Here is a 23,109-nt window from a genome sequence, read left to right on the forward strand (position 1 = left end):
AGTTTTTTGATTCCTGATGAAGATAAAGATGCTAAAACAATAAGTTGCCTGGGCCACCAAATATGAATAATGTCATTAAGGACAGCATTGAATTGCATCTGTTCCAAAGCCAAAGTGACTTATTCATTAGCAACAAAGAAAAATGACTGACTGAATATCTCCAAAGGAATCCAGTTAGGTTTGTAGCTGTTTAGCTCACTGCCAAGTTCTTTGCCCTTGCTACTCACAGCATGGACCCATCAACAGCACCTGGGAGCTTATCAGAAATGCAGGACTGAGTTGGAATCTGCATTTTAACAGGATCCCCAGGCAATTTGTAGGCACTTTAAATTTTGAGAAGCACCACCTTAGATCACCCTAAGCCCATCTAAAAGTGGGTGGGCAGTGGCAGGTGCCAGATATTTGAAATGCAGTGAGCCTCAGCAAGCTGTTAGGAAAACCCAACTGGTCCAAGAGGAACTGGCTTTTCTCTGGAAGTTCCCTGCTTGCTAGTCATGGAGGGCATTGCAGCCCATCTCAGAGACAACGTGTTGGTTGCTGGTTGTGTGGCTGGTGAGACATGCTGGGTGAACACTCCCCTGGCACTGAAATGCTGTCAGATAGAAGCTGCGGTAAGGAAAGTTTAGTCCTGGCTTCTTAACTTGGTCCCTAAAAGCCCTTGGTCTCCATGGGTGGCCTGGATAGCTTTCTTGCTTCCTTCTGAATTGAGCCATGCTGATGAGCAGGGCAAGGCAACTTTAGTACTCAATAAAAAATACCTACGTACTCCCACAATGGCTTTTGGTAGAACAAAACACCTAGTCCCAGGGGTTCTCAAAGTTCTGTTCACATCACCCGTGTGGCCAGCCCCTCCAGGCCAATGACCCCTGCCACCCCCATCTCATTCCTGCTCCCCTACCTGAGGTGTGTGTGACCCAGATACCAGACCCAGCCCAGCAAACAGGCACACATTTTACTTCCTCTTTCTTGAGAAGTGTTTGGAGGCACAGAATCTAGACCAGAACCAACCATTTACCTCTGTCTTAACTAGGGCTGGTCTTCCCACATAATCAGACAAATGGATGAAGTTTGTGGGCTGCTTAAAGCCTATAGTTTGTAAATACTGTAAAAACAAACATTACTTGTGGCTTCTGTTTACCTATGTTTCACATTACCTAGCACCAAAATAGCTTATGAGTTCCTCCGTAGCAGTTCCCTTTCTCCTCGTGCTTTTTATTCTTGAGGGTTCTTTGCTCCCTGCCTTCTGCAGCGCTGTGTCTCTGGTGATTCTTCCCTTTCCCACCTGCCTCGGTCCCTACCCTCCTGCTCTGCCCGGACTCTCTCCCCAGCTCCTGTCCAGTGGTCCCAGGCAACCTCTTGCCCCCTTTCCTCCCTGTGTGCCTGTCACGCTGCTCCTCGACTCTCTGAGGTGTCTTTGCCACCTTCCCCTCTCCGCGCTTCCACTTCCGAAGGCTGCAGAGGCGCCTCACTCATGCTCTGCTCTCCCTGCCTCTTGCAGGCTGTTTGCTTTTCCCTTCCCATACCCACCACAGGGTCCTTCCTCCCCTCCCCTTTTTCTCTAAAGGGAACCTGGAGATCAGAGAGTCATAGAATCAGAGTCACAAGGGACACAGCTTACAAGTTACACTGGCAGTTACTTCTGAGTCAGAAACTCATTCTTCCTCTTGTATCACCTTAAGTCAGGGCTGCTCCCCCATCCCTCCTTAGAGCAGGAAGGGCTGGGCAAGGGGAACAAAGGAACAAGACCCCCACCCCCCCACGCTCCCTCACTGGCACTTTCGCCCCAACCATTTCTTTCCTATCTCAGTGTACACACATGCATACACACAATCACACACATCTGCATATGCACGGATGCACACACACCCACACACATCTGCACACAGGTGCACACATGCCCTGGTAACACACGCATGCACACATATGCACAGGTGCACACACACCCCTATAAGTGCCCTCTGTGCAGACATGTTTGCTCACAGGCTCCACTAAGGCACCGCTCCATTGTCCTTTCTGTGCTTCACACCCCCAGGTAGACTGATCTGTGCTCCACACCCCCAGGTTGACCACAAGGACACACAAATCTAGTTTGAGATGATGGGGAGGGACAGTGGCAGTGGGGTTCCTCTTCCCAGGTGCAACTCTTGGGGGTAAGTAACAGTGATCCAACAGTCAGATGGAACAGGAAGTTTATTTCAGAGCCAGCTCTGACTAGTCATGTTCAATCGATTAGTCAATAGTCAATGTTCCTGTAAAGGGGGCTTCTTTCTGTTCCACTGGGCAAGGCATCTCCAAAACAGAAAATCAAGAGGGAAAACAAACAGAGCCCTGAAGAGCTACCTTTGTAAGCATAAAACAATGACTCTAAATTTCAGCGTTCTAAGCCAGGGGTTCTCCAAGCACTTTACAGAATCTAGGATACTGGTTTCTTCATAGCTGGGGAATTGGAGGTTACATCCAAGTAAGCTTCTAGGGGATCTATGTAAAATCCCTCTCTTTCCCAGCGCCTGGCTCCTCACAGTGTCTCTGTTTCTCCATGTTGGAGAAACACTCCCTCCTGTCAGCCACAGGGAAGAGGATTATGCAAGGAATATTCATTTGAGGGACATGCAAAGTCTCGGCTGGGCAGGGAGTAGGAGGCCAGCCTTGCACAGGCAGGGTCTCTCCAGCCCGCCTGCTCCTGTCCTGTGTCCACACCCCTGCCGCTCCCAGCTCACACTGGCTTGGCTGCACCTTAACTATCAAAGCAGTGCCCACCCCTTGGAGAAGCAGAGGCAAGCTGCTCTGCAAGCCCTGCAGGAGAGTGGGGCTTGCAGATGAGCCAGAACCTGCCCAACCAAGTTCAACTCCACCCTGTTGTTCTGCGTCCAACGCCGGGTGTGGTCTCTGCTTGGCTACTCTCCATGAAAATTCCCAAGACAAGGAGCAAGCGGTGAGAACCCAAGGACAGGAAGAAGCTCTGTTTCATTTCCCAGCCCCCCTTTCCAACGCCCACAATGCCTTCCACACACCCCTGAGGAGAGTAGAAAAATGAATCTGAATATCATTCTCCACCTGAGTTCCTTTTCATGTCAACTAATTAACCAACCCAATTGCCAATAAATTACCATTATAAAATGTTGTGTGTATACATAGGCATGTATCTGTAGTCATGCAGCCCAGCTTTTTTCCTTGCCCCTCTCTTGCAGGCAGCTTCAGACAAAAAGCCGTTGGTCCCCCAAGAAGGGTTCATCGGATCATGGGTGCCACGTAGTTGGCAGGGAAGAGGCCCAGTTTGTTGTGCAGGCGGCCGGTCCACCAGGATGGGTTGGAGCTATCCAAGACCTCGACTACCTCTCCGCTGCGGAACCCCAGCTCATCTTCCTCGACCGCCTCGAAGTCGTACAGTGCCCGGGCCCACCGCACTCGCTGTGGGGGAAGCACAGAGAGGCTCTGCTGGCTCCTCATACCACGTCCAAGTCCTCCGAGGGCAGCCCATGCCGAGGGCTGACCCTGCTTAAAGCAGACCTGGATGCACAGCCCTGAGCACAAAGCCCCCAGAACTCACCAGCGTCATTCTTGAGACTCAGGACTTTTACCAAAAGAGATGTTATTCTCCAAGTCCCCGTGATAATCCTTGAGAACTACTTTCTCCACATCTCTAGGTGGTATTTGTATTTTCTTCAAGTGACCAACAGAATGGCAACATGCCCAAATAACAGCCCTCGGTGGCAGTGCAATCAAGTCCCGAGTGGAGATGGATTGCAATGCTGATGGCAGCGCAATTCTTACCCCTAGAACTAGAGCCAGGTACTAGGCGAATGGGTAAGGCTGATAGCCCACCTGACAGCAGCAGGCTGGGTGGTGCTGAGCTGGGTCAGTGGGCCCCAGGCCTCCCCCCATATGTCACTCATGGGTTCCCAGCCTCTCGAGTTTGAGCTCTGTGCCTCTTTTGACTCCTCCCTTGAGCTCTGTCCCTGCAGCCTTTTCCCAGGGAACCCAGAGAGGGAAAGCACACACCACATACCCCCGCCACTTGGAGCTGCACTGGGTCTGTGTGTCTCCGATGCATGAGGGTGGCATTCATCTCACTGCCTATGCCCCTGCCACAGTGTCCGTCATTTATATCAAGGCTGCCTCCGCGGCGTTCCTAGAAATAGATACAGCAGAGGACCTGTTACTCACTGCCAGGAGCATCTGTCACAGGCTCCCCCAGTGCCTTGTATAGGTGCCATTGACACAGCCAGCATTCTAGGAGTACCTGCTGCTGATGACAATAAACCCTGGATGATGGAGAGAAAGAGAAGGAGGACGAAGGAGGACGAAGGGACCTTAAATTCTGAAGGCAAAGATGATGGTGGGTTTCACTTATTTGATCAACAAATATTTATCAGGCACTGACCATGTCTCTAGTACTATGCCAGACACTAGGGATATACAGCTGGAAAGAGAAGGTCCCTCACTTCCTGGAGCTACCACTTAAAGGGAGAACCATTAACATTTAAGAGATAAGTGAGCAGACTGAAGAATGTCCAGGTCTGCCTGGGTAAATCAGGGAAGGCTTCATAGAGGAGGTGATGCTTGAACTCCTCCTTGAGAGAAGAGTAGGACTGGCCAGGGAAGGGCACTTCAGGCAAAGGGAAAGGCATATAAAAAGCCACAAAGGAGTGAGAGAAAATACAATGGACCACCATTCAGGTGACTAAAGGTCGTACAGCTTTGCTGGGATGTGTGTTTGCATGGCGAGTTGGGGCAGGTGGCAGGAGATGAGGCTGGGGACATAGATACGGGCAGCTCACAAAGGATTTTGTGTGCCCTGCTAAGGAATTTAGGAACGATGTTATCTGGCTGTATTGTCCATCTCAGTAAGCCGCCTGAAATCCCGTCTGGAACAGGCAGGGGTTATATAAATAAATAAGCGAGGCTCCATTGCGGTGTTAATCCTTTCTTCTACTGGATCTCTACAGCCAGATGGGTTAAGGGGCACGAATAGATTTGGAATTGTGCTGATAGGAAAGTGAAGCAGTTGTTCACTGAGTCCTCAGGGTAAGGGGTGTGTGTGTGTGTGTGTGTGTGTGTGTGTGTGTGTGTGTGTGTGTGTGTGTGTGTGTGTGTGTGTGTGCGCGTGTGTGTATTCAGGCAGGGAGGCATTTAATTCACAGAGACTTTGCCAATAGCAGTTTCCATATTTCTGCCATTTGGGGGGCCCAGAATCTTCTTCATGAGCTCAGTGAGACCTGATGAAGCTAGGCCAGGCCTGGGAGGCCAGCAGGTCCTTCTTCCCACCTCACTGTGCCCCATGTCACTCTTTTGAGCTACCTGGTGGAAATGGTGATGCTGCAGGTACCGCTGCTGTGGCGGCTGCTGTACTGGGGGATACTGCGGCGGTGGCTGCTGGTGCTGATGGTACTGCGAGGGGAGGGGTGCTGGCTGGTCCGACAGCTTGCGGTTCATTGAAGGCCGGAGTTCTTCGGCCACAGCAGTACTGAGGTGTGGGCCTCCCTGGGACCTGCGGTCCAGGCTGTTGCCCTGGTGACCCTAGGAGAGAGGACAGACAATGCAGACCCAGCCTCCCAGATCTCTGGCCCTACCCCCCCTCTGGAAGCTGTTCCTAGACTTTGCTCCCCACAGCTTCGAGAAATAGCTGGGAGAATCGATGGTTCAGAACTTCCATTTTCAAAAGTGGCCTCTGCATTCTCAGACTCTCCCAGTTTTAGGAGTTTAGGTCTCTGGCTCACAGACGAACACTCTCTACACAGTACCCATTTAGTCCACTCTCAGTGGGCTTGTTTTCCTCTGTGCAATCAAGCTTAAATATTCCATTTTACTGACACAATGCTACCCCTCCTTGTCACATGTTGCCATGCTGCTGGACATCTTGCCCTCCAGATAAGCTCTGCTATTGACTTTGCATGATTTTGAACTGTCATTAATAGCCTGGTGATAGAGACTCAAAGGCAATGTTCCTGCAGTGCCATGGAAACCTGCCGCTGGGCATGTCAGGAAGGAGCAAAGCCTTTCTACCTAGTGCTGTAACAGCCTTGTGAATCAGAAATACTTTACTGTTGTTTTTATTTAACAAACAATCACATAGGCGCTTTACAAATATCAACTCATAATACGGTTTAATGCAATTTTATTTTACCTCTCTCATTTCTGAATGCACATCCTAGTGAGGTCCATTTCGTGGTTAAAATAAGGCTTCACAAGGCCTTAGTTAACCTTTGTTTTCCTTTCTGAACTTCTGTGTGCAGTTGGTGGGAACACCCTTTTTTCCTTTCATAATAACTTCTCAGGCTTAAAAACAACCCACAACTTGAAAGGGAGGGTTTTCTTTACTTCTCCAAAGCACATGTTGCTTTAACAGTCTCAGTGCCATTTAATAACCTTCCCCTAGGATTTCAACTATTCTAGTCAATGTTTCTTTCTATAATACCTGTCTCTTAATGAACATGTTATTCCTTTGAAAAATAGTTTATAAATTGTGCACGTGTGTGTGTGTGTGTGTGTGTGTGTGTGTGCATGTATTTACTTAAGGGTGGTGAATTCACATTTCTTTCGTGCTTACCATAGACCAGACTGTGACAGTGCTATAATCATATTATCTAATTTAATCCTCACAATGACCCAGTGAGGGAGGTATTATTATTCTTTCCATTGTACAAAGGAAAAAACTTACTAGGAAAGGTTTCTTGGCTAGGTAGGTAACACAGGTAGTTGGCGATTAAATCAGGATTCAACGCCAGGTCTGTCTGATGCATTTTCTGTTAAAATGAGACTCTGTATTCCAAGCAGTTCCAAGAGCAAGAATTTCAGGTCCAGTTTTTTCCTCCAGCGTCCCCCAGCCCTATCGCCACCCCAGTCTCAGCACGAACCTCCACCTGGTGCTTTAGTCCTGGACTCTACGCTGCTAACATCCCTGTCTGTAGCCCTCGACTCCTTCATCCTTGGGCAGTTCCTGAGGTAGGCTGAAAATGGCGATGTAGCAAGTTTCATGAATAACAAAATACTAGCATCCACAATAAGCTAATGCTTATTGAGTGTGGTGTGATTAGGAATGATGTAAGGGATGGGGACGCATTATCTTCTCTAACCTTCACAACCACCCTGTGATGTAGATCTCACTATTATCTCCGTTTGATAGATGAGGAAACAGAGGCTCAGAGAACTTTCCAAAGTCACATAGCTAGGAATTGTTATGCTAGGGTTTAAACTGAAATCTGACTTTGGAGTTATTCTGCCTTTCAGAATCCTTAGAGGATCTGTCCATCAAATGTATTTTCTTGGTGGCTCACACGGGACTTCAGTCTGCCTAAAATCTCTAGATTGGGGTTGATTGGGATCTGGAGTGTACCTGATCTTCTTGAGTACTATCTCTCAGGAAGATCTGCTTCTGTTTGGAGATGGAAGTTGTCCTGTAGTAGTCTACCAGCTTATTCAGGGATGGAAACTTCTCAGTCCACAGGAAGTAATTACCCTTGTTGTCTCGCATGACCTTGAAGTGCTGAACGTCATCCTCGTGCCTGGAGATCAAGGCAAACCCAAATTACAAGTTACATGGTGACCATGTGCCCGCCTCCAGGCTGCTTGCATCCAGGGATGGCAGAGTTCTGTTTGGGCAGGAAATGTAGTTATGGATGATTCTCCCATCACTGGGCAGGTGGGCTGGCCCAGTCAAGATTTAGCAGGTTTGTGGATGGGACCACTTAGGAGACAGGCTACACTAGAGGGGATTTTTACAATAGCAGAAGGTAATCAGATGAGCTGGAATCTGTATAGGACACTGAAGCCACGTTTCTTAAGAAAAAAATGTTCCAAGCGCCTTAAAGACTAAGAGATCATGGACCTTTCACAATGTTTATCTGAAACATGCAAACACCTAGTCTTGCACTATGCTGAGGTCTCTGTGGTGGAGAGGTATTTCAACCTGTTATCAGATATACTTTGAACCATCTCCTTTAAACCCATAAGCTAGCACCGGCAGGTGAGAAGCTACTCTCTTCCCTGAGAAATTTCTCACGTTTATTCTCTACCTAATGAGGATCTCTTGATCTTGGTTTATGTTTTGCATAAATAAGGTCACAAAGTATTTTGATCTTTTAGGGGGAAAAGGTGTTATATGGAATTGAAGAGTTTTAATTGGACAGGACCTAGGACACTGTTCAGCCTTATTTCTCCATTTTACAATTGAGGGCCTCAGTCAAGGTCACTGGGAGTGAGTGGCACTACGACTGGGTCTCTGTCACACCACGTAAACATGCTAATGTCTTTTAGATCACCACCTTTTAATATCAGTCTGAACTTACAAGTGATGAGGCACATTTGTATCAGGGTTGGAGAAACTGGATTTAACCCACCTGGGTAGGCGGGCCTTTACTATCAGCTACACTCTTCCTTCACTGCCAGGTCATTCTCTGTTGGATGTAAAGTTTATTTTTCAAACAGACATACACTTACATCTAAAAATAAACTGGCACTAATGATGCCAATTGCCTGATCCAGAAGAAAGTTCAAGAAGAAAGGGTCTTGGAGAGTAAAGATACCTGGGAAGGTAAGTGGAGGAATCTTAGGAATGGATTTAGGGGTCTGCGTTCAGAAGGGGACAAAAATTCTGACCCTCAATCTCATCTCATGTGCTGGGCTCTGTTCATAGTGGGGTGAAGGTGAAGGCTGTACAATAACCCCTTGCTTGGCTGCTGTGGGGTTGTGACTGACACCTGGCAATCATCACATGGTCTTCCCCTTGGTTTTGGCCACTAGCAAATGCTTTCTTCACTTTAAGACTATACAGCTCCCCTCATAGTCATTCCCCCTCACATATGGGTGAGGAAGAGGAAATATTCTTGTGATATTATAATTTTTCATCCACCACCTTGTAGTCAAAGAACTCAGAGTGCGAAACATTAACCCTTATACTCTCATAAGCTGCAAAGATGTTTGTCAGGGTTGCAGTTGAACACCTCGGTCTATGGAGAAAGAATGGCCTGTCATTTCTCAAGTCCTGACAGGGGCGGTGAAAAAGATGTAACTAAGGGCTCCAGACTCCCAAATCTAGTGTTTCAGACTCTTAACAAATGCTAAATGATAGAGCTACAATTAACTCTTACTTACCTGTCCCTTTGACAGAAAGCAGATGTAAAACTAAATAAAAATGGCATTGCTTTGGAATATATTACACTAAATTCCTGCAGAAGATATGATAGGGATTATGGTAATACTAACCATAACAATAAGCTACATTGCCTCAATATCAGGGGAAGACTTTGGCAGAAGTCAAGGTTGACTACTTTGTAGAATTCACTTTAATAAAGGAAATATAAACCATAATTCCTAGCTGAAAAAGCCAGAGTCATTTTTAAGCAAACCAAAGGCACCAAGAGATGCCCTTCAATCTAAGGGCATAAACTAGACTGGTCTAGTTTATGATTAAGGCCCTTAAGAAACAGGTTGACTTGTAAGACATATTGATAGAGCCCCCCCACCATTTATTTTTGGCAGCTGACTGGTATGGGGATCCAAATCCTTGACCTTGGTGTTACGAGGCTGTGCTCTAACCAACTGAGCTAACCAACCAGCCCCTGCAAAACATATTAATAAAGCAAAATTTCATTAATTAAGACCTAACAAGTTTAGAATTTGTGAAACACTAATATTAACCTGAGCTAAAGTTTACCATTGCCCAAGCTGTGAAAAAGACAGTTTTAGTTAAGGAAAATTAAGTGTTTAAGCAAGATTGCAGGGGCAATGCTACAGAACTAATTAAGGTATTTTCAAGCACCCTAGAGGCATAAAAATTGTTGACCCATTATTTTAGGTCCTTCCTCTTTAAAATATCCATTCTTTCTGTACTTAAAGAAATAAAGCTGTGTGCCTTTCAAAATATATTGAATAATCCAGACCAGCATATTCTGTGAATTAACTTGACAGTCAGGGTTTACTGTACAGGTTATCATGCTTCTCTTAATCTTTTATCAGCATTATTTCTTGTACTTTCACATGTGGTCACCAAGTCTGATACATGACTTGCAATCCCCGACACGTTGACCACACACAGTGTGTTCAGACTTGGGGCTTCGGAGCTTGGGGCTGTGTAATGTCTATGCCTGGACTGAGTCACTTCCTTCCGGGTGCTGCGCATAAGTAAGATTTCACTGTTACCGTCCCCCCACGCTTGACCCTACTTGGCACTGCTCTGTTGTTCTGCATTGTAGTGTGTTGAGGTAGCCTTTCTTTCCTTTCATCCGCCTACAACAATATATGTATCTGCTGGGGCTCGGAAAATGATAACCCAAAGTATGGTGCTTTGGCATGCTGAGAACTTTGAACTAAAGGAGATTGGAAGCCTCCGAAGCCCCCTCAGAAGCAAAGTCTCTCTCTGACCTTCTCCTGCCCTGCTGTCTCTTGCCCGTCTTTCTCCCCCAAAGCAAGTCATAGAAACCGGAATTCCTCTTCCTCAAGACAGGTCATAGAAACTAGAACTGCTCTTCCCCCAAAGCAAGCCACAAAACCTAGAAATATGACTCTAACCTTTCCCCGCCTTTCTGTGTAGGAGCTGGCCAAAACCAAACTCTCTGACCTACATTGCCTGATAGTGGGTCATAAGACCCTTATTCCAGTGGGGGACCATACCTTATTCTAGTGGGGGACCATACCTTATTCTAGTGGGGGACCATACCTTATTCTAGTGGGGGACCATACCTTATTCCAGTGGGGGACCATACCTTATTCTAGTGGGGGACCATACCTTATTCTAGTGGGGGACCATATCTTATTCTAGTGGGGGACCATATCTTATTCTAGTGGGGGACCATACCTTATTCCAGTGGGGGACCATACCTTATTCTAGTGGGGGACCATATCTTATTCTAGTGGGGGACCATACCTTATTCTAGTGGGGGACCATACCTTATTCTAGTGGGGGATCATATCTTATTCTAGTGCGGGACCATACCTTATTCCAGTGGGGGACCATACCTTATTCCAGTGGGGGACCATACCTTATTCCAGTGGGGGACCATATCTTATTCTAGTGGGGGACCATACCTTATTCTAGTGGGGGACCATATCTTATTCCAGTGGGGGACCATACCTTATTCCAGTGGGGGACCATACCTTATTCTAGTGGGGGATCATATCTTATTCTAGTGCGGGACCATACCTTATTCCAGTGGGGGACCATACCTTATTCTAGTGGGGGATCATATCTTATTCCAGTGGGGGACCATACCTTATTCCAGTGGGGGACCATACCTTATTCTAGTGGGGGACCATACCTTATTCTAGTGGGGGACCATATCTTATTCTAGTGGGGGACCATATCTTATTCCAGTGGGGGACCATACCTTATTCTAGTGGGGGACCATATCTTATTCCAGTGGGGGACCATACCTTATTCCAGTGGGGGACCATACCTTATTCTAGTGGGGGACCATATCTTATTCTAGTGGGGGACCATATCTTATTCCAGTGGGGGACCATACCTTATTCTAGTGGGGGATCATATCTTATTCTAGTGGGGGACCATACCTTATTCCAGTGGGGGACCATACCTTATTCCAGTGGGGGACCATATCTTATTCTAGTGGGGGACCATATCTTATTCTAGTGGGGGACCATATCTTATTCCACTGGGGGATCATACCTTATTCTAGTGGGGGACCATATCTTATTCCAGTGGGGGACCATATCTTATTCCAGTGGGGGACCATACCTTATTCTAGTGGGGGACCATACCTTATTCTAGTGGGGGACCATACCTTATTCTAGTGGGGGACCATATCTTATTCTAGTGGGGGACCATACCTTATTCCAGTGGGGGACCATACCTTATTCTAGTGGGGGATCATATCTTATTCTAGTGGGGGACCATACCTTATTCCAGTGGGGGACCATACCTTATTCTAGTGGGGGATCATATCTTATTCTAGTGGGGGACCATATCTTATTCCAGTGGGGGACCATACCTTATTATAGTGGGGGATCATATCTTATTCTAGTGGGGGACCATACCTTATTCCAGTGGGGGACCATACCTTATTCTAGTGGGGGATCATATCTTATTCTAGTGGGGGACCATACCTTATTCCAGTGGGGGATCATATCTTATTCTAGTGGGAGATCAAACCTTATTTCAGTGGGGGACCATGCTCCCGACACATACCTGAGAGGAAGAAATGCCATACAGGGAGGCCACGAAAAATTTGAACAGACAGTCTGTTCTTAGAAGAAGCTAAGCATAAAAATAGACAGTTTTTCCTGCATCTTTGGGTCTTCATTTCTGAAGGCTTCCATTCCATGTAAAGCTTTGATTAAATAAATGTGTTATGCTTTTCTCTTGTTAGCCTGTCTTTTGTTGTAGGAGTGTCAGCCGTGACCCTTATGATGGGTGAAGAAGGGGTGACACCTTTTCTGCCCCTGTGTACCCTAAGGCAGTGACTTGGGATTTCTATTTTTCTCCGGCTCTTCTTCAGACATGCATCAATAGGAAACAAAAAGGTTAAGATTTGAACCTGCACAGGGATGTGGACAAGTGGATTTCTCCTTTCCTCCCCCCCCACTTCCTTCCTTCCACAAATACTCATCGAGAGTCTGCTATGTGTGAAGCACTGTTAAAGGCACAAAGATGAAGTTGATAAAAATCCTGCCCTCTGGAAGCACCTGGGTTAGAGTGGGTGGCAGATGAACATAACACATGATTTTGAACATAAACCAACGTGCTAAAGAGTTATGTGTGCATGTTCAGGGAAGGAAATGGATAGCAACACAGTTGATAAGATGCCACCATATTTGGTCCCCTTGGCCACCATGCTTCTGATCACTGGGTCATGCTCGAGAGGTCATCTGATGGCTTCAGCGATCTGAGTAGTTAGAGGCTGAGAAGGGTCAGGGCGGTGTCAGGAATGAGCAGTACCTGACGGAGATGGAGAAGTCTCCTGGGGAGCTCTGGCTGGCCCGGATAATGAAGAAGCCGACCTCCTTGCCCATGAGTAAGTTCTCTGCCTGGTGTCGCGAGAGGCCTTCATGAAACCATCTATCAGGCAAGATAAAACGAGAGGGTCTTGGTGAGATGCGTAAGTGACAGGAGGGAGAGTGGGGAAGAGGTGGCCCAAAGGAGGAGAGGCTGGGGACTCCGTTCAGTAGAGAAAAAAAGAGAGACCAAAGAGGGGACGGATGTGGCTTAAAACACAACAAAGGCGCTAGGTGGTTGTCAGGGAAGGCAAGTGGCTGTTCCCCTTGATTCACCCTCTTTCTTCCTTCCCCACAGAAGAAGTCTCTGTCCAGCTTGGAAAACTTGCATCATGGAAATGTGCCACTGCACCAAAGTGGGGCCATGTGGGAGTGACGCACCTCAGGGAGCAGCGACCCTCAGCACCTGTGGGAGGGATAGAAAAGAACTGCAGAGACAGAGGATGCGCTGGACAGGGAAGGGACATTTCAGGCACTGGAGCAACCAGGCCAGAACCCACTGGGCAGGGCCTTGGGGGCTCATTCCCAGGCTGAGACCTCAGTGGCCTGGAGACTCCCCTTGGGGCATTAAAGGAGAGTTACAGCCCAGGCAGTTGTGCTATCTGGGCAGGCATGGAGCAGGAGGGGGCTTTGCTCAGTGTGCCTGGCAGAGGCTGCAAGGCCTCCAGGGAGCCCTGCACACACACACGGAAATGCATGAGGCTGGCAGCAACCAGAGGGCAGTGTCTGCCCAGCTGGCTCCAGGGCCCTCCCCACAAAATCCAAGCTGGAAGATAATCTTTAATGTGGGAAAGAAGAAACAGAGGAGAAACTGCCCTTCCAGGAGAGCAATCAGGGTGGCAGCCCCTGGAAGTGTTGGTGCACACAGCATGGCCTGTATGAAGACAGTCAAACACTTACACAGGGCAAGGTGAATAGTGGCTACAGCCTCAGGGCAGGAGGCCAGAAACCTCTCTCAACCACAGAAAAGCAAAATGAGTCTTTGCAATCACTCTGCGGCCAAAGTGTCACATTGCTCTAAAGTGGCTGCTCTAATTGCTGCCACCAGAAGGCTAGTATGCATGTCCCTTTAAGACAAATGTCTAATAGGACTTGGGGGCATTGAATTCCTTCGTGAGAAATTCCCTGTGCTTTCTAGAAATTGGGAACCTGGACTGGAGATGGGGGCAGCAGTAGGGTATACTTTTTCGCAGACCTGGGACCGCCGGGGAAGGTTGGTTGTGCTCTGAGGGGCTGGGAACGGGCTTTCTGGCGGTCTGGAGATCCTGCCAGAGTATGTGCCATACAACCCCGCAGGACTGAAAAAGTGACCGCCACATCACTGCCACATGTGGGAAATGTGACGGGGACGGGAAAAGGAATGGGGTGTGTTCCACTGCAGCCACATCTCAAAGGAGATATTTCAGAAGAGGCAACAGGCATTTTGGGGATTTTGAAAACACATGTTTTTTCCTCAACTGGAATGTGATATGGGGCTTCTTTCAAGATTTGCAAAAATTTCCACACACTGCATATTGCACACGAGTGGCCAGGGTTTCAGTATTACATATCATTCCAAAGTTCATTCATTCAACATTTCATTTATTGACCTGTTAGGTTAATTCATTAATAATTAATAAGTTCAATTAATTTATTTATTGAACATCCACTATTGTGCTGGACCCCCTTGTGGGCACTGGGGATATATTTCGGTGAGCAGAACAGACGGGCACCCCTGCCCTCAGGGAACTTACATTCTAGCTGGGGGCCGGGGGACACACACACAATAAACAACAAAATAACTAAAATATATAGTATTCCAGGTGATGCTAAGTGCTGGGGAGAAAATGAAAACAAACAGAAGGGACAGGGAGTGGGGGGTGGGAGAAGAATTTAAAATATGGCGATGAGAAAGACTCACTGAGAAGGGGATATTCTAAAGCTAAAGGAGATTGAGGAGATGAGGAAGGAGCAGCCAGAGAGGTGGGAGGACACCCGGGAGGAAGGATGTCCCAGAAGCCAAATGAAGAAAGTGTTTCCAAGGGAGGAAGAGATCCCCCAGGTCATGCTAAGGTGATGGCTGGAATCACTGCTGGGTCTTGAAGTTCACTGTGACCTTGACGGGAAAGGTTTCAAAGGAGTCCTGGGGGCTCCAGAGAGAGTAGGAGGTGAGGAGCAGAAAACAGCGAAGACAAGCGATTCTTCAGAAGAAATGGAGTGGCAGCTAGAAGGGGGTTTGGGATCAAGAGTTGCTTTGTTTTGTTGTTTGTTTTGTTGTAAGATAGGAGGAATTGCAGCATGTTTGTTTGCTGATGGGAATGATCCAGCAGAGAGGAAAAGGTTGATGCAGGAGAGAAGGGGAAAAATTTCTGCTAGAAGCCTGACAGTTTCTTCCAAACAGCTGCAGGAAAGGCAGTGTCTGAGCCAGCTGCAGAAGGTGGTGGGTGGAGGTGGGGGGTGGGAGGGAGAGGCAGGGAGCTTCTCCTCTGGAGGCTTTAGCTGTCCCAGGGAATTTGGAAGCAAGGCCATGGGCTGAGAGTGAGGCGGGGAGGGGCTGGAGGTGTGAGGAGCAGGGCAGGTGTGAAGCAGTCACCTAGCAGGTTACCAGGCAGCATCACGGGCTGGATCCAGGTCAGTGGTCAAGCTGTGGTTCAGTGGTCAGTACTGGTTTGCCAGGAGTGCCACTGCTGCATCTCACTGGAGTCGCCAGTACCACTTTAGTTTTCTAACAAACGTTTGCTCTTTGGGCTAGACCCTGGCTCTGAGACAAGATGAGATTTCTATCTCACCCTTGTGGTCAACTCTTGAGACAAAGGGACCCAATCTTAATTTTTCATTTCCTCTTTGGGAAGGGAATTCCCCTTTTCCCTCCGCTGACTTCTCTTGCTGGGTGAGCCCGCTTTAAGGAAGGCAGGAGGCGTCTGCACCCCCACCCTATTAAGGGCCAAGTGCCTGCATGGGATGGAGGTTAGGGCTGGAGGTAATGCAGAAGTGCCTGAAGCAGCAGCTCTTGAAGCGGGGTGGCCCACAGTGTCCCGTTTGGAACTCTTGACTTTCACTTTTTTTAATGGTGTTTTTTGATAAACAGGAGCTCTTATTCGTAATATTAGCATTTATTTCCTTAAGGGTTAGTACATTTTGTACCCTGTTTTGTTTTGACAGCCGGCCGGTATGGGCATCAGAACTCTTGACTTTGGTGTTGTAACACCATGCTCTAACCACTGAGCAACCGGCCAGCCCCCATTTGGAACTCTTGGAAACCATGTGATGGCAATCATTCTAGATGATTTTAGTTTACAAATTCATTTTATGAAAACTTAAAAATAGGCAATACATGCACATGGTGTAAAATTCAGAAGGGAATGAAATGAAAGGCAAATCCTCCTGCCCAAGGCCTTCAACTGTGTGGTTCTGGAGGCTCTGGAGGGAGATCTCTAGAGGCAACCATTTTTGACAGTATCTCGGTCGTGCCTGGATAATTTTAGTAACTATGGAAAAAGGAAGGGGTGCGTATGTGAGCGGGCTGGAGATACTTACTCAGGAAACTGGATGTCTATGAAATTCTTGGGCACATATCCTTCTTGGCTCCCCAGCTCTGCTTTGAACCACTCCTCTTGGTTACTTAAGATCTACATGGAAGAGAAGGAAGGACAAAGACACTGCAGGGAGGACACCAGAAAGCAGGAGAAAGGGGCTGCAGGGCAAAGAACATCCTTTTGGACTCTGAAGAAAATAAACCGGAGGAACTGAACAGCTGCTCAAGGATTTGCCCCAGGTCCGGTGGGGGGCAGTGGGTCTATCTTTGGAGTTTGGCCTCTCTTGACCACAGGTTATTTCTGTCCACTTGTGCCACTCACTCATGCCACCCCACTGTGGCTCGGTCTCCCAGACTGAGCACGCAGGGACTTCCCTGAATCTCTTTCTCCTATTTTGGAAATTTGTCTGAGATCTTAGCACCTTAAGTTCCTCATCTGGACAGATGGTGGGAAGCCAGAATGGTGAGTCCATAGTTTCCCCTTCTTTTTCAGGTAACCAGGAAACTTTTAAAATTTAATTTGTTTTTATTTTTGAAACACGCGTTTTAAAACTTAAACATCCAAGTAGGGCCAGCTTTGAAAACAATAACTTTTGTGTTCACAGTATGTGGTTCACACATATTTTGGACAGAACTCAAGAGACTTGGGATGCCTTTTCTCAGCTTGCTTTTAAAGCGAAATCACAAATGAAACCAAAAGTTCTGTGTCGTTACTCTATGGTCCTGCTTTGACTGTGACCCCAAATGTTATCACCTACCTTGATTACTCAGACTACTCATCAGACTTGGCTCTATGTGGCTTCTGATTATTTCAGAAAATGAGATTCACCATTAAAAGACAAATATTTGCCACCCCCACTGAAAACGTTTCTCAAGAATGTCACATAGACTTGAACAATGGTCCTAAATGAGGATGGCCGAGTCAAAGACAGAAAGAACCTGATGATGTCTCTGAGCCCCTGAATTAACCACCCAGGAGCTCTGCTACTTTTGGACTTGGAGAAATAATGTCTTTGTTATTGTTTAAGCCACTTTAGTTTCTGTTCCTTGTAGCGGAAAATGTCTTAACTGATGGAAGTACTGTGACAAAGGGGAAAGCAGAAGATGGCTGGGAAGGACCACCTGGTGGAGAGGCCAGCTGCCCAGGCAATGAAGAGTCACACAGGCGGAGCCAGACTGCAAAAGGACCCCAGTTCTAGGATGAGCACCTCAGCATGTACGAATCCGGGAGCAGAGACAGGGAAGCTAGAAGCACAGGGCTTCGGGGCTCACGTTGAGGAGTTTGGATGTTTATCTTGAAACTTATGCGGAGCTGCTAAAGGATTTTAAGCAGGAAAAAAGCAGTAAGAGTTGAAGTGAAAAAAGAGCTCTGGATCAGAGCGTGAAGCTGAATTGGATGGGTCAAGTCAGCGGAGAAACTGCAGGAAGCTGAGTGTAGTCTCCCGGGCAAGAGACGGTGGGGGCCCATGTTAAGAAGAGGCGAAGACATGCTTCAGAGGAATTCAAGAAGCCAAACAGGCAGGATTTTGTGACTGTTCCCAGGAGCTAAGGGAGAAGGGTATTCTGGGATGACTGTGGATTTCTGGCTTAGGAGACTGAGTAGGTGGCGCCGCCTGCACTGAAATAGAAAATACAGGGCGAGGAGGAGGGCTGAGGAGGCACTCGTGGACCTCAGATCGCAAAATTCTTCAGCTAAGAAGAAAAGCTCGGTGACATGTGTGTCTGGACTCAGGAGAGAGGTCGAGGCTGGAGTCTGGGGTTTCGGGGTCCTCGGAAAGTGGGTGGAATTGAAGTCATGGCTCCCTTGGTTTTTCTTTCCCAGAGAAAAGGATGGGAAGAGAATTGGAGAGAGCTCAGTCCTTGAGAAGCAACGACGACCTATTTCTCGTGTCGTTCCCAAGGTGGAAGAAGCAGGAGGGTGCTATGAGTTTGGAACGGGGAGACCTGGTTTCTAGCCTGGCTCTGTCACTAGCTGCGTGACCTTGGTCAAGTCAATTAGCCATCTGAAAAATGGGGATAATAATAACCAGCTAGCACCTCACAGAGCTGATGTGAGGATCAAATGAGCCCCAGTAGCCAAAAGTCACTCCGAAGGCGTGTACTCTTTTTAAAAATATAATTCTGTCGACTGTGATACTCTTATGAGGGAGCTCTCCAGCTCTGAAGGACATGGAAGGGTTTATAAGGTCTTTAAAGCATTGTACGTGTATGTTTTGAATTTCATCATTTGTTCTGAAGAAATAAAAGTGTGTCCCATATTTGAGTTCGAGAATTGCTGAGAACAGAAAACTTTATAGTTTCTAACATCAAATGTGACTATGAGTACCACTGAGGACGTGTGGGTACGTGGATGCCGAGCGGGGTGGAGCGGGGAGCCAAAAATCTAGGTCAAAGAAGAACCAGGAAACCCAGCAGCAGTGCCTCGTATCCACACAAAGAACGCGAGAACATTCCACCCGGTGCCACTGCTCCCGAGTTTATGGCTTTGGAATTCCTTTCTCCCATCACAGGGTAGCCAATGTCAAACACAAAGGTGAGCAGAGGTGAAAGAGGCCCTTTGGAAATTGGCTTATCACGGTAAGAATCACACTTTGTGCTTCATGCCTGACCTGAAACCAGCTGTAATTTTAGTCATCACGGCTCATAGCCATCTACCTCTTCTAGAAACAGAAAGCTTATCCCACAGGGCCAGCCATTTCTCTCCATCACCTGGGGCTTGATCTGCCAGAGATTGTGTTTCTAGAGAGGTAATTTTACTTTTTATGGTGTGTAGAAGGCAAGGTTTTTAAAAAATCTCATTTTCTACAAAGAAAAGTATTGGGCGGGCTGGGGGGAGCGGCTTCCTCCTGCCACTGCGGGCCCAGGGCCCCCCCACTCCCTGCTCTCATCTCCCCATCTGTTCCGTCCCCCATCTCTTGTATCCATCACGTGAACACCCTAAACACACCAAGTTTTACACTTAACGTTTACTGTCCCTTAATTCTTATAATGTTCCCTAAGAGAATAATTTTCTGGGTTACATGGCCTGAGCATAAGCTAGACATGGGAAGACCAAAAGTACAGCTGGAAGAATTTTTAAATTGGATGGAATTACAGCTCTTAGAGGCATAGCCAGAAATCAGAAGTATTGAAGTTAATTATGTAGGATTAACTCTTCATGCTTTTAGATCACCGTTTTAGTAGGAAGAAAGGGGGTCGAGTTAGATGCATTTCAGAAGTAGATAGAAACGGATGGGCTGAGAGACATTTTTCAGAGCTACTAGCAAATTCAAATGGAAAATTTGAATGTAAGTCTGTGCAGCTGCAGGTACGGAGGTTTGTGGCATGAACTTGAAAGATCTGATTCCTGACTTCAAATGCTTCTCTCACAGGAGAAGTGGGACCAAGTCACGTGGCAGGAGTTCCCTGTCCACCATCTTGTTTACCATTTTGTGCAGATCAGCATCTAGTGAGCACCTGCTGATTACACTTAGGTGCTGGGAATACAGAGGTGAATAAGCTTGGGCCTTTTCCCCAGTCAGCACACCTGGAGAGGGTGGGTGGTGGGTGAGCTAGTCAGATTTTTTATTGTTGTTCCTTTCTAATGAAAATCTCTTTAGTCCTTAGCAGAAAGGCCAAACAAGAGACAGAGCATCCCCAAAGTGAATGGCTGGGGCAGTCGAGAGCTGGCTTTGAAATCATTGTGAAGACCCCGGGGTATGTTACCATTTGGGGAGGGGAGGGACAGACACTGTAGTTGCAGTGGGGAGCTGCAGGCGTGGGTGCTGACCACTATCACACAGACATTCAGGAGGCTCAGTCGACAAGCCCGCTCCATTTTTCTCTTTTCCACTACAGCTGCAATGAACAGCATGTGAAAAGAGGGAGGGGTGTGGCTTTCTGGTGGAATTCTAAATGAGCATGCAGAAATGCAATTTAGCAATTCATGAAATATGTACTGGGCACCTATTTGGGGCCGTGACTTGTGTGAGATGCAAAGATGAACCAGGCCTGGTTCTGCCCTTGGGGAGCTCCCAGTGGAGGAGTCAATCATCCATTCATCAAATACCAGTGAGAGTCAACTTTCTGCTCTTCTAGACACTGAGGCAGATGGTGGCTCCTGCCTTTACAAAGCTTCGGTGAGTAAAGCAGCTAACACATAAATGGGCAATTTGGATCCCATGGGGTAAGGGCAGCAATGGGAGATGCATGTCTAGGGGGCATGAGACCATGGAGGCTCAGCCTAGCCATAAATGACGATCATAAGTGCCTCGAAATTGGAGTGTGTCTGAGCTGCTGTGGAGGGACCGAACAGGTTCTGCTGGGACGGTACACAGGGAGGAGGTTCAGTGAGGGCTTCACGGCAGAGGCGGTCAATTACAAGGGGTCTTCAAAAAGTTCACGGAAAGATTCACATTATCTTTCAAGTCCATTTTTCCACGAACTCTTTGAAGTATCCTCATATGTGCGGGAGAAGGCACTTGGAGTAGAGCAGAGATCCTGAGAAAGGACGATGTGTGTGTTGCTGTGTGACCTGGGAGCATTGTGTAAACAAAGGGGTCTGCGTGTGTCCTTCTATGGAGGAAGAGCCATAGACTTGAGGGTCTTTGGCACAAAGGTTGAGAGTCAAAGGCAGAGAAGTGAATGAGATGGCTGGGAGTGAGACAAAAAAATCAGAAAACCAAGGGTAGAACCTTCATGGAAATTTCTATTTCAGGATAGGGAGAGGGGAAGGAGCACTCAGGAACGAGACCTATGGGAGTGCTCCAGAAGGGAGGAGGGGAACAGAGACAGGGTTGCCCCACCAAAGCATGGGGGACCAGAGCTTCCAGGACAGGGGCACTCAGCAGCATCACATTCTACAAGTGTTCTGGTAGGGTCGTTACGTTTCACATTAAGGAGATCCCTGGTGAACTTTAAGAGAGTGTTAGGGGGTAAAAGGCAGATTCCAAAGGGTTGTAGAATGAATGGGAAATGAGGAAGTGGAGAATGCCCAGTGTAGAGACTTCTCAGTGTTGGCCGCAAAGGAGAAGAAAAAATTAGGAGCTGGATTGGGAAGCAGAGTGGAAGAAAGTTTTTTTGTTTGTTTTACTCTTCTGGGGAATAAGGAAAACTTCAGCGAGAGAGTAGGTTCTGTTTGCAATGGAAGATGAGGGTGAGAGTTGGCCCAAGGATGTGCTAGAGTGGTTGATAATCATATGGTCACGAGAGCCCATAGAGAAGGGAGGAACTTCTCACCACACAGCAAGCCCCTCTATGACCTTAGTAAGATCCCCCCAAAGTGAAAGCCACCTTTTCCCGGGTCAGCAGCCCAACCAATATTTTAAGCTTACGGGCTTCAACCTCGAAGGCATATTCTTTGCAACCACATTCCTAGGTCTTGCAAGTTGAGAGCAGTTAGAAGGCTACGCGCTGGGGGTGTCCAAATTCCAAAAGAAGCCATTCTATGTGGTTTGTGCTCCATGGATACTTTCCAAGTCACCCTCTTGCATGCTGGCAAGGTTTTTTATATAGGAAGTTTAATTCTTGGTGGTGATGAACTCAGTCTCCTGGGCATCTAAGAAGCCCCATCTGGGCTTCTGGGGACCAGGGACCAGGTTATCTGAGTGTGCTCTGAGGTCAGGCAGGGGGACATTGGCATCACATACTCCTGAATGGCCTCTTGAAGGGCTAGTGCTTGTTTGCAAAAAAACAAGGGCTAAAATGTGGAGTCTATTAAGTGCGGTGCATACAATGTGGGAGAAGTCCAAGGCCACTTCAGCTCAGCAAGTGGCCACTACAACTCAAGTGCAGGCTGGGGACAAGTTTGAAGAAGCCCCTGAGTGCCCGGGTGTGCATGGCCTTTGTTGAGCCACATCCCCTCCAGTTGCCTTCCCAGGCCACCTCCACCTGCACCCTCTTCTAAGTACCCGTGATGGTGAACCTGGTGGTGCTCCCTTAATTCAGCATGGCCTAGCACATCTCACCTGTGTTGCATGCCTGGCACTCATGTTGCCACACACTCCTACCACCCCATCTTTCCAGGTGGAATCACATGTTCCCTCACTAGTGCTCCCTGAGCACTTAGCGAAGAGCTTCTATAACAGCCCTTTGGAGGGACGTGTTTTCCCCTCCAGACCATGAGCGTCTCAGGACAAGGGTGGTGGCTTATGCCAACTCTGCACTTCCCTCACTCGGCCTGGTGTCTGGCACACAGTGCACAGAAGGAACCCTCTGGAATGAGGTGAAGTTCTCTTTTTAAAAGGAATTGCATGCAGTTCTTAAGAAGCAAAGGCACGGATTGTCAGATTACCTCATCAGCCAGACTGCAGTAACCTAAACTCCCCATCACTCCCTGGGGGCCCCATGTCACCTACCTTCAAAACATCTCCAGTGTGAAAGCTCAGTTCGTCCTCCCCTGAGGCAGTGAAATCAAACTTGGCGACAGCTTCCATGTTGTAAGGTGAAGCTGGAAGAGAAAGGATGTGGTCATTGTGCCTTTCTGCCAGGAAGAGGGCCACAGAGCAGATGTGCCACCTTGCAGTCTCGACAGTTCAGAGGACAGTGGTTGAATGAATGTTTCCAGGCTGGAGGGCAAGAACCAGGAGCCCACTGAGGGCTTCTGTTTGCAGGAAGAGCTGCTGGAGCCTTTAGGATCTTGTTCCTGGGGATCATTCTCTGAATTCCCAGAT

At 47.7% G+C, this 23,109-nt stretch overlaps 1 protein-coding gene across 1 annotated transcript; it reads right to left on the reverse strand.

Annotated features, from left to right (window-relative positions):
* Window positions 1-3,228: 3,228 nt before the first annotated feature.
* Window positions 3,229-22,872, reverse strand: GRAP2 (GRB2 related adaptor protein 2). Its single transcript, XM_063076364.1, has 7 exons — window positions 22,795-22,872; window positions 16,462-16,553; window positions 12,890-13,009; window positions 7,334-7,502; window positions 5,299-5,517; window positions 4,007-4,129; window positions 3,229-3,408 (listed from the first exon to the last, which is right to left on the reverse strand). The coding sequence occupies exons 1-7, from the start codon at window positions 22,870-22,872 to the stop codon at window positions 3,229-3,231; spliced, it is 981 nt and encodes a 326-aa protein (XP_062932434.1).
* Window positions 22,873-23,109: the final 237 nt, after the last annotated feature.

Source organism: Cynocephalus volans, chromosome 12 (genome assembly GCF_027409185.1).
Source record: "Cynocephalus volans isolate mCynVol1 chromosome 12, mCynVol1.pri, whole genome shotgun sequence".
Classification (NCBI taxonomy): Eukaryota; Metazoa; Chordata; class Mammalia; order Dermoptera; family Cynocephalidae; genus Cynocephalus; species Cynocephalus volans.

What these genes read in the sequence shown, in the direction of transcription:
- GRAP2 (XM_063076364.1), bottom strand. Translation starts at nt 22,872, where the DNA reads ATGGAAGCTGTCGCCAAGTTTGATTTCACTGCCTCAGGGGAGGACGAA. An exon ending in ATAGACATCCAGTTTCCTGA is followed by an intron (nt 13,010 to 16,461) that starts GTAAGTATCTCC and finishes CTTGCCTGATAG; the next exon opens with ATGGTTTCATGAAGGCCTCT. An exon ending in ATAGTACTCAAGAAGATCAG is followed by an intron (nt 5,518 to 7,333) that starts GTACACTCCAGA and finishes CCTCTCTCCTAG; the next exon opens with GGTCACCAGGGCAACAGCCT.